This window comes from Rattus norvegicus, chromosome 10 (assembly GCF_021556685.1).
Source record: "Rattus norvegicus strain SHRSP/BbbUtx chromosome 10, alternate assembly SHRSP_T2T, whole genome shotgun sequence".
Taxonomy (NCBI): domain Eukaryota; kingdom Metazoa; phylum Chordata; class Mammalia; order Rodentia; family Muridae; genus Rattus; species Rattus norvegicus.
In genome coordinates this window covers 49,010,332-49,022,276 of record NC_141543.1, presented here as the reverse complement: position 1 = coordinate 49,022,276, position 11,945 = coordinate 49,010,332, and the positions used below count along the sequence as shown (strand labels likewise).

At 43.7% G+C, this 11,945-nt stretch overlaps 1 protein-coding gene across 1 annotated transcript; it reads left to right on the top strand.

The window, feature by feature from the left end:
- The first annotated feature begins 6,662 nt into the window (after window positions 1–6,662).
- On the top strand, window positions 6,663–7,583 carry Or2ak4 (olfactory receptor family 2 subfamily AK member 4). The gene is given in 1 exon segment (NM_001000014.1): window positions 6,663–7,583. A coding segment is annotated over 1 exon segment (921 nt).
- The last annotated feature ends 4,362 nt before the right edge of the window (window positions 7,584–11,945 follow it).

Below are 11,945 nucleotides of genomic sequence, written 5' to 3'. Positions count from 1 at the left end.
TGCTTTCGCCATCTCAAGGCTGCTCCCAACATCTCCCCCTTTTCTTTACTTAGAAGGACCATGGTGGTAACAATTTTTCTTTTTTCTTTCTTTTTGCTAAGGTAGGGATAGAGGCCTGACTTCTGGTATTTTTGGCTGGTGTTAACTCTCATGTATGTTGTCTGGATACAGAGGCCCATGAGGCGAACAACACTTAGCTCAGGCAAGGGAAGGCACAAGCAGGCAGGGTGGTCTCGGGCAGGACTTTAAGCCATGAGAGAGCCCCTCGGGAACTGCGCCTGTCTTAGGTTGGAGCAAACCATTCTTAGGTCTCTAGGCCCGTCATTGGATAAGGCAGCAGCTTATGGCGGCCCTCCTGTCTTAGGCCTCAAATGGTCAGAGAATGTTGCTCTCTTATCCGTCATTGACTGTCCAGTTCAGCTCACAGGGGGAGGTGGTTGATAGCAAGGCACACACCTCGATCATTCATCTCATGGTGATGACAATGGACCTGCATATGCCTAGCTTGAGTGGTTTCGGGTTGTTGCTTACATGCCATGAGCGTGTTGAAAATCACGGGTCCCCGTAACCACAGACAAAGTATTAATTAGGGATCTTATAAAGAGCATCAAAAGAGCCAGGCTTGTCTCTCAGGGGGCCCAGGAGCTTTGAATAAAGGCATCCCCTTGTAGTGTCTCATCTCGCCTCCCTTAGCAAAGGTAGAAGGAACTTTGTCACCAAGAGGGTGGAGGGCCTGGGACACCTCCCCTTATTAGGTCCTGGGGCAGAAATGCCCTTTCTTAGGTTGGGTGGAGATGGGAGTGGGAAGTGCCCGAGGTGGGATAATATTTTTGTCTTGTGTTTGTTGATCCTCCATAGCCAACCTATGATAATGAATCTGTATAGGTTTAGCCATTAAATCATCTATTTGTCGCTTTATAAAGCCTGTAAGTCTACTGAGAGCCCAAGGGCCAAATGAAATAAGCAAAATTAATCCTACCAGTGGTCCTAAAATGGAGGGCAGTAAGGTGGTAAGCCATGGGGAGGTTGAAAACCAGTTCTGATACCAGCTTTTATCTTTTTCTCTCTCTTTCTTTCTCTTTTCTAAGCCTTCTCTAACCTTTTTCATACTCTCTTTTACCATGCCTGTTTTGTCTACATAGAAGCAACACTCTTCTTTGAGTGCTGCACAGAGTCCTCCTTGTTGTAAAAAGAGAAGATCAAGTCCTCTGCGATTCTGAAGGACCACTTCTGCGAGGGAAGACAGAGAGTCAGACAGGTCGTCAACCCCTTGTTGGAGTCTTTGGACGTCAGCATCGATGGTAGCGCTGAGTTCTTGGTACCTGGATTTAGAGAGAACGAGTGAAGAGATACCTGTTTCTGCTCCCACGGCACCAAGGCCAAGGAGTACTGATATGGTGATGGCAGAAATAGGTTCTCGTCGCTGACGGACCAAGGTGGGGGATAGGTCAGAAGACTGATCCCAGAGATGAAAAAATTCCTCTGAACGATAATAAATTAATCGAGGAACTAATTGTACAAGAATACAAAAATCTGACTTCATGGGGGCAAAGGCCTCAGTTGAAAGGCAGGGAGTAAGGCCATCGAGGCAAACCCACCAGGCATCATTAGGGGGCAACAGGTATTGACTGTTTTTATCAGGGGCAAGGGTGAGATTACAAAGGTGGGCATACTGTAAGGGGGGAGTTATAAGGGTAACACAAAGGCCCAATCCAGAGACCTGGGAGAGGGACAAACCATTCCATTCTCCAGGTTGCCAGCGGCAATGTCTAGAATCATTGGTGGGAAAAAACGTGCCAGGAATAGCAATTCCCTCATAAAAGGGTGGCTGAGAGTGATAACATAGCCAGCAATTATCCATAAGATCGGGGGAAGTAGCATTAAGCGTAAGAAAGGTTTGATTTATTAGGGTAAGGACGAGGTTCTGGGGAGAAGAAACTAACAATGTGGGAATATGACTAGCAGAGGTAGGGGACTGTGGTTCTGAAGGAGATTGGAGTGGAGGTACTAAAATGGGATTAGGCCCAATTGGTATTGGCTTGGAAGCATGGACAGGTTCTTTGAGAAGTTTTATGGTGAAAGTGAGACCTGTGTCTGACCCAACCTGATATAGACGGAGGCCCCATGAGAAGCCATGTGCCCAATCCTTGCCCTTTGTGTGATTGGTAAATTTAATATCTAGGGGAAGACACCAACCTCGGGTGGATGGTTCACTGCTCTTACAGAGGGGGTTGCGATGGAGATAGTTAGAGGGGGGAGAAAAATTTCTAGATACTGTGATGTAATCCCAGGAAGAAGTTGGTTTCTAATAAGTTGTTCCAGTGGTCTCACATCCCCAGGAGGCACAATAGTGATCTGACTCGCCACCACACTTATTGTGGAATGTACGACCTCTGTGATATCCAGGGCATACATAAAAGTCAGTGGCCTGAAGCAAGGTGCGTCTGATTGCATTATCGCAGCCAGGCTGGGCAGATCTGTGGGTCGAAATGAACAAATTGTGGGTTTGATGGCTCTGAGTGTGGGGCATGTTATCCTCTGGGGCTACTTGTAACTCAAGCTGATGTTTAAGGCCCCAAGGGGCCCCGGCCCCGAGGGCTAATTTACAGAGGTCTGGGTGGAGTGAAGTAGGCCACCAGATAGCAGTAGAGATTTGTGAAATTGACCAAGCCACATCTTGTCTTCCTGTAAGAACTATCCAGGTGTAGTTCCAAGGCATATGTCTATTGTTAGAGTACTTGGGCTGTTGGCGAGGAGGGATGGAGATCACCTCTGTCAGTAGCAGGATCAAAAGGATCTTTTTCTGGAGCAGCATCTGGAAGAGAAAAGGGATAAGTCTCAGGAGGAGACGACAGCTCTATTCTGGACATTGGTGGGTTAACAGTTCTTATGAGTCTTTCTGGCAACCACCTTGGGCCAGCATTCTCTTTGTCATATATACAAGCAGATCCTCGTCCCCAAATGAGGATGGGGTCCGGTCCTTTCCAGTGTCCCGTGAGGGGATATTTCCATCGTACTAACGCATGGGAATCTTGTGACTTAGGGTGCCACAAACGGTCAGCAGCTGACCTGCCCTCAATATCAAGAGATAGGAAATTAAGTACGAAAAGGGCATGATTGAGCCTATTTCGAGGTGTCAGAGGAGAATAAGCATCTGTGACTGTTGTTAGACGTTGAAGCATGTTCTTTAAGGTTTGATGGGCCCGTTCTACTATGCCCTGGCCCTGAGGATTATATGGAATACCTGTAATATGTTTAATACCAAACTGGGCACAAAATTGTTGAAATTTAGCCCCCGTGTATCTAGGACCATTGTCAGTTTTGATAATCTGTGGCTTTCCCATGGTAGCCATACACTGTAAAGTGTGGGTGATCACATCACGCGACGCTTCTCCTGAAAGGGGGGACGCATGAATGAACCCACTATAAGTGTCTATGGTGACATGAAGGTATTTTAGCCTTCCGAAGGAGGGAAGGTGGGTGACATCCATTTGCCATCGTTCGTTGGGGACCAGTCCCCGGGGGTTGACTCCTAAGTGGGGAACTGGCAATAATGTGGCGCATCCTCCACAGGACTTAACTATTTCTCTTGTTTGATCTCTGGAGATCTTAAACATCTGACGCAAGGTGGAGGCATTTAGATGGTGTAGTGCATGAGCCCGCCTTGTCTGATCTATGGGGTCTATAAGGGCAGGGAATATAGCACGAGTGGCCTCATCAGCCAAGGTGTTCCCTTTTGACAGAGGGCCACCTAGACCAGAGTGGGCCCTTAAGTGTCCCACGAAAAATGGCTCTGTTCTCTTAATAATAAGGGATTGAATTTCTACAAACAACTTGGAAGCAGTAGAAGCAGGCTTAATATATGGGACCGTTTCTAATACTGGAATAGAGTGAGCCACATAGGCACTATCAGTATATAGATTAAATGGGGTTGTTGTTAATTTTTTAAAGACCTGAAGTACGGCAAACAACTCAACAAGCTGGGCAGAGGAGTATGGGGACTGTATTGTGGTGACTTGTTCCTGTATAACATAGGCAGCTTTGCCAGTTGAGGAGCCATCTGTAAATACCAAGGCACCTTCATGTAACAGGGTCTTGGAGGTAACTTTAGGAAAGGTCAAGGAATGTATTTTTATGAATTGTATAAGGGGGTCATTTGGGTAATGATTATCTATAATTCCTGCAAAGGAGGCGCAAGCTATGGCCCAATCGTCATTAGACTGAAGTAGCCAATCAACTTGTACTGAAGTATAGGGAACAATAATAATGTCAGGATCTTTTCCAAAATATTGTCTAGACATTTTTCTTCCTTTTTTAATTAAGGCAGCAGATAGGGAGTAATAGGTGGCCAAAACCTTGTTTGGATTGGAGGGAAGATATACCCAAAATAGAGGGCGTCCTTTTTCTTTTGGAGCCCGGGGTTGTTGCCAAAAGACTCCCACTGGGGTATGTGTAGTAGCACAGACAATAAAATATAGGGGGGAAGCATAATGTATCTGGAATGAGACCTGAGAGGAGATAGCCTGACCTATCTGTTGTAGTGCCAAGGTGGCCTGGGGTGTGAGGACTCGGGGGGACAAGGGATGAGAATCTCCTGAAAGAAGTTCATTAAGAGGGACTAAAGCCTCGGGGGGAATCTTTAAATAGGGGCGGATAAATTGAAGGTTTCCAAGTAATTGTTGAAAATCATGTAGAGTTTTAAGGGATGAAAGCTGGAGTTCAACTTTGAGGGTACGGATCTGTTCGAACTCGAGTTCATATCCCAGATAGAAATATGGGTCTCGTACTTGAATCTTTTCAGGGGCAATTTTAAGCCCCCGGGAGCTAAGGGCCTCTTGGAGTTGTTGGAAGCATGAAAAGGCCTGTTGCTTATCAGGACCACCCAATAATATATCATCCATGTAATGAAGAAGATAAATTTGAGGCCAAGCTCTCCTGATGGGCTGGATTACCTGGGCTACGTATTTTTGAGCCAGGGTAGGGCTGTTGGCCATGCCCTGAGGAAGGACACGCCAATGAAAGCGGTCCATAGGACCCTGGAAATTAACTTGGGGAATGTTGAATGCAAAATGGTGACAATCTTCTGGGTGAAGAGGTATGGTAAAGAAGCAATCCTTTAAATCGATAATAATTTTAAAAAGCTCAGCAGGAATGGCAGCAGGGGAAGGAAGACCAGGTTGTAGTGCTCCCATGGGTACCATAACTTTATTTACTGTGCGAAGATCCTGTAAGAGCCTCCATTTGTCAGATTTTTTCTTAATGACAAAAATTGGGCTTAAGGATTCAACAGACACTGACCAATGCTTCTAATGCTGAGAAGCGAGGACAGGGCTGGTCTCAGTGGCCCAGTTCCTATCCCAGCTCTCAGGAAGGTCAGAGCAGGATTGGAGTTGATAACATCTGAGCTACTGACCAAGGTGAGTGAGACTGAACCTCAAAAGCCAATTACTAAGGCTGTAACTCAGGGCACAGTGCATGCCAAGGTCTGGCATTTGGTTCCAGTAACACATGCACATGCACAGGCACAGGAATACACATATGCACATGCACAGGCACCATTTAAATCAGGAGGCAATGTCACACTTTCAGCAGTGGCTACTAACAGGGTCCTGATAACATCTGACACTGGGGGTAATTGAGGAACAAACAGAAACTGTGGACAGTCTGGCATTTTATTCTGTTAAGGAATAGTGGGGAGGTGTGGGTTAACTGAAGTCTTTACATGAAAGGTGATAATCATTTCCTACCTTGCACTATTAATTTCTGCTTAATTCTCCATCTTTAGAAATATTTTGAGAGTTTAAAAAATGTTGCCTTCTCCTCTGCTACTTTAAAGTACTATACTTGCTTTAGACAACAGGCGAGTAACATATGTATAGTGTAATAAAATGCTTAGTATGATTTCACATGATGTTCTCTTGCATAATGTAATCCTGTTGAGGGCTTATACTGTCTTCTTATTTTTTACATTGTACAATGATCTCAGTATTTTGTTCATTTCCTGGACTCATTCTGCATTTTGATTTCCTAAGACTTCCCTGTCAATATTACGTTCACATGGATAACAGAACAGAGTGAGTGAATGCTGTAAAGAAAAAGACCCAACTCCAGTCTCTCACCAGAAAGGATCTGCAGGATTTATAGAACATTTTCTGAGAACTATATAACAGTTGATTTTATGGTTATTGAAATTTCATTCTGTGATCTCAAAAATGTTTATTCTTATTTCCTCAGTTATAACTTATGAACAACATTGATTCAAAAGAGAGATGGATGACTCCATCCATGTACAAATGGTAAGGACAGAGAACCCAAACCGTGTTTCAAGGCTGAGTGTGTCAGGCATGAAGGGAAATAGAAAGTCTTGCATTGATTCGCATGAAACAACAGGTTAAGCAAAACTAAGAGTGCTAAAAATAACAAAAAAGCATGTATATATATATATATGTGTGTGTGTGTGTGTGTGTGTGTGTGTGTGTGTGTGTGTGTGTGTGTGTGTGTTCTTTTTCATATGTATGAAAGTTTAATACGCAGGGTAGAAGACAAGGTGCCCTAAACAGGAAAACTATCCAGTGTAATAGCTGTCATTTTCTCCTCAAGGATTGTCATCACCAGGCAATGCCCTCTCCAGAATGTATCAGTTTGATGGTTCCTTCAAAGCCATGGAGAAAGGAAACCACAGCTGTGGAACAGTCTTCACCTTGGTTGGCCTTTTCCAGTATGGACACACGGACACCTTTCTCTTCACAGTTATCATCCTGCTTTTTGCAGTGACTCTCATAGGCAACATCACACTGGTCCACCTCATCAGGCTGGACCGAACCCTCCACACCCCCATGTACTTCCTCCTCAGTCAGCTCTCCATCATTGACATGATGTACATCTCCACTACTGTGCCCAAGATGGCAGCTAACTTCCTGTCAGACACTAAGACCATTTCCTTTCTGGGATGTGTGATCCAAGCCTTTGTGTTTCTGACTCTGGGTGCATCTGAAGCCCTCTTGCTGGGTTTCATGTCCTATGACAGGTACATAGCCATCTGCCAGCCCTTACACTACCCTGTGCTCATGAGCAGAAAGATCTGCTGCTGCATGGTTGCCAGTGCCTGGAACAGCAGCTCCATCAATGCTTTAGTGCACACAGTGTATGTATTTCAACTTCCATTCTGTGGATCTAGGATTGTTAACCACTTTTTCTGTGAGGTTCCATCTCTCCTGCCACTGGTGTGTGAAGACACGTCCCAATATGAGCATGCAGTCCTCCTGAGTGGCCTTGTCATTCTGTTGTTACCCTTCCTGGCCATCCTAGCTTCCTATGCTCGGGTGTTGGTTGTTGTATTCCGGATGGGTTCAGGGAAGGGACAGAGTAGAGCTGTCTCCTCCTGCTCTTCCCACCTGACTGTGGCCAGCCTGTTCTATGTCACTACTCTCTCCACCTACACCCAGCCACACTCCTTGCATTCTCCTGGGAGGGACAAAGTTGTGGCTGTGCTCTACTCTATCATCACCCCTGTTCTGAACCCTTTCTTCTACAGCCTGAGGAACAAGTAGGTCATGGGGGCCCTGAGGAGACATATGGGATGATGGTTATAGACAAAGAAAGTGGGTCTTTGGGTTGGCCTGTGGACTGATGTAAAGCCTGGTCTTGGCAATTTCTGGGATGATTTCAGGATTGATATTATGGTGGAAACTCATCAGATTGTCTTACTGACTGAACAAGAGCATGAACCTTTGCCCCTCCCCAGTGACACACTGCCGTTCATTTGAATGTTGTCTCTGAAGGAGATGGAAGGGCTTTGTCCCTGGACCTGGCATCTCTGGCTGCCTGTGAGGCTGGATTCGCTTTCCACAAAACCTTCTGTCCTGATGCAAGGAACTGTGGATTCTCAGACTGTGGGAGTCAGTAAAGGTGCCTACTATCTCTTTCTCTGGACACTCTGCAGTTCATGAATATAGATGTACATTTGCAGATATTTTACACAAATTGGGAATGTTTTACTGGTTTTCTTTGCAGGTACAGTTATTATATAAGAGTTTGTGTTTTTACACTCTCATGTGTTTTAAGGACAGTTCTAAAAGAACTATGGAAGGAGATAATTTTTTATATTAGATATATTTCTTTACTTACATTTCAAATATTATTCCATTTCCCTATTTCCTGTCCATAAATCTCCATCCCCTCCCCCTCCCCCATATGGGTATTCCCCCCCCATCCATCCCTTTTACTCCCCTCCCATATTCCCCTGCACTATGGGTCCAACCTTGGCAGGACCAAGGGCTTCCCCTTCCACTGGTGCGCCAACCAGCTATTCTCTGCTACACATGCAGTTAGAGCCCTGGGCCAGTCCATGTATAGTCTTTTGGTAGTGGTTTAGACCCTGGAGGCTCTGGTTGGTCAGCATTGTTGGAACGGAGATAATTTAATGCTTGCTTTGATGCTTGTGTGACTATTACCAACTGAGTAAGATTTCTAAGATCTCCTAAGCTGTTCAATGATATCATTCTTACTCCCTTCATCAACAGCTTCCCCAAAATTCACTAATGGCTTTGCAATAAATCTCATCAATGGATCTGTCTGACAGTATGCACTCTGTGTCTTTCCATGAACAATTTTATGTTGATTTTTCTGCAGCAATACTAGCTTATGATAAGGACCTTTAGACTAAACGAAACAGAATGATTCTGCTTTAAAAAATCCATAAACAATTTCTGTATTTTGTCCAAGGCTAATATATCATAAAGGCCAACAGCAATAATATTATTTCAAGCAAATTTCCAGTATATATACTGTATATTATGGAGCTCCTTATGTGGACCAGAATGGCCTCAGAGTACATTTGGGAAGAAAGTTCTATTCCAGCATGCACAGATTTTAAAAAACAATCAATTGTTTTGTTTTAATTTAAATTTACAAATGATTGTGAGCCACGATGAAGCTTGGAATGAAACCTGGGGCCTCTGGAGGAGCAGTCAGTGCTCTTAGTGTTGATCCAATTTTCTAGAGCCCCTGCATGTTTAAAATGGTCCAACCATTGTCATGTAATCCAAGACCCAACTGAAAAACCTTGTGTTCACCTGTGAACTGGTGTAAGTAACATGACAAGAAATTCTCAGTATCAAAATACATATGTTGTGGGGATAGAGTGATGGTGTAGGTGTTAATAGCACTGGCTGCTCTTCCAGAGCAATTGAGTTCAAGTTCCAGCACTTTTGTAAGGTAGCTCACAACTGTCTGTAGCTCAAACTGCAAGGTATGTGAGACCTCTGGCCTTGAGGAGTGCTTATATGCACATATCCACATCTTCACCCAGTATTTCACTTAAATATGTAATATAATTTTAAACTGAAAGGGAACATAGCCAGAGATACCCTAGAGAAGAGAAAAATTGTGCTCTCAAAAGACATGGGCTATTTAATAGAAATCTAAGTGTCAGGCACAGGATACCTCCCTCAAATTTGCTTGATTTTCTATTTCTGTGACACAGCACTCTGTCACTGGAGACATAGCTCAGAGCACTATCTCTTCTTCCACAGTGTCTGGGTTGAATTTGCAGCACCAAATCACAGCACACAACTGCCTGTAACTTTATTTTGAGCATATCTGGCTCCTTCCTAACAATGCAAATAAAATAAAGTCATAAAATAAGAATCGCACCCTCCATGAACAGCTTGCCTTTGCTCTTTTATTTTCTTTTTTTAATCTTTATTAACTTGAGTATTTCTTATTTACATTTCGATTATTATTCCCCTTCCCGGTTTCTGGGCTAACATCCCCCTAACCCCTTCCCCTCCCCTTCTATATGGGCTTCCCCTCCCTGAAACAATCATGTTCACTGGGGGTTCAGTCTTGGCAGGACCAAGGGCTTCCCCTTCCCTTGGTGCTCTTACTAGGCTATTCATTGCTACCTATGAGGTTGGAGCCCAGGGTCAGTCCATGTATAGTCTTTGGGTAGTGGCTTAGTCCCTTTAACAGGGGTCCCGATCTCAGTTCAGTGGTTTGCTGCTGGCATTGGCCTATGTATTTTCTGTATTCTGACTGTGTCTCTCAGGAGCGATCTACATCCAGCTCCTGTCGGCCTGCACTTCTTTGCTTCATCCATCTTGTCTAATTGGGTGGCTGTATATGTATGGGCCACATGTGGGGCAGACTCTGAATGGATGTTCCTTCTGCCTCTGTTCTAAACTTTGCCTCCCTATTCCCTGCCAAGGGTTTTCTTGTTCTCCTTTTAAAGAAGGAGTGAAGCATTCACATTTTGGTCATCCTTCTTGAGTTTCATGTGTTCTGTGCATCTAGGGTAATTCAAGCATTTGGGCTAATAGCCACTTATCAATGAGTGCATACCATGTGTGTTTTTCTGGGATTGGGTTACCTCACTCAGGATGATATATGTTATATGCTGTATGATATATGTTATATGTTGGGGCATCTTTTGGGTATAGGCCCAAGAGAAGTATAGCTGGGTCCTCAGGTAGTTCAATGTCCAATTTTCTGAGGAACCTCCAGACTGATTTCCAGAATGGTTGTATCAGTTTGCAGTCCAACCAACAATGGAGGAGTGTTCCTCTCTCCACATCCTTGCCAGCATTTGCTGTCACATGAGTTTTTGATCTTAGCCATTCTCACTGGTGTGAAGTGAAATCTCAGGGTTGTTTTTGATTTGCATTTCCCTTATGACTAAAGATGTTGAACATTTCTTTAGGTGTTTCTCAGCCATTCGGCATTCCTCAGCTGTTTATTTTTTGTTTAGCTCTGAACCCCATTTTTAGTAGGGTTATTTGTCTCCCTGTGGTCTAACTTCTTGAGTTCTTTGTCTGTTTTGGGTATAAGCCCTCTATCTGTTGTAGGATTGGTAAAGATCTTTTCCCAATCTGGTGGTTGCCATTTTCTCCTAACCACAGTGTCCTTTGCCTTACAGAAGCTTTGCAGTTTTATGAGATCCCATTTGTCGATTCTAGATCTTAGAGCATAAGCCATTGGTGTTTTGTTCAGGAAATTTTCTCCACTGCCCATGTGTTCGAGATGCTTCCCCACCTTTTCTTCTATTAGTTTGAGTGTATCTGGTTTGATGTGGAGGTCCTTGATCTACTTGGACTTAAGCTTTGTACAGGGTGATAAGCATGGATCGATCTGCATTCTTCTACATGCTGACCTCCAGTTGAACCAGCACCATATGCTGAAAATGCTATCTTTTTTCCATTGGATGGTTTTGGCTCCTTCATCAAAAGTCAAGTGAACTTACGTATTTGGGTTCATTTCTGGGTCTTTAATTCTACTCCACTGATCTATCTGCCAGTCTCTGTACCAATGCCTTGCAGTTTTTATGACTATTGCTCTGTAATACTGCTTGAAGTCAGGAATGGTGATCCCCCCCAGAAGTTCTTTCATTGTTGAGTATAGATTTTGCTATCCTGTGTTTTTTGTTATTCCAAATGAATCTGCAAATTGCTCTTTCTATCTCTTTAAACAATTGAGTTGGATTTTTGATGGGGATTGCATTGAATCTGTAGATTGCTTTTGGAAAAATGGCCATTTTTACTATATTAATTCTGCCAATCCATGAGCATGGGAGATCTTTCCATCTTCTGAGGTCTTCTTCAATTTCTTTCTTCAGAGGCTTGAAGTTTTTATCATACAGATCTTTAACTTGATTTGTTAAAGTCACAGCGAGGTATTTTATATTATTTGGGACTATTATGAAGGGTGTCGTTTCCCTAATTTCTTGCTCGGCTTGTTTCTCTTTTTTGTAGAGGAAGGCTACTACTGATTTATTTGAGTTAATTTTATACCCAGCCACTTTGTTGAAGATGTTTTCTTGTCGTTAATGTAATCCATAAACTCACTCTAAACTGTAAGGCTGAGGTTGCTAAGTATCTTCAATTCTCTGACCTCATGTGTCCTCCATTGCTGTGACTGAGGGTGATCTGTCCCTACAGATCCTGCATTTG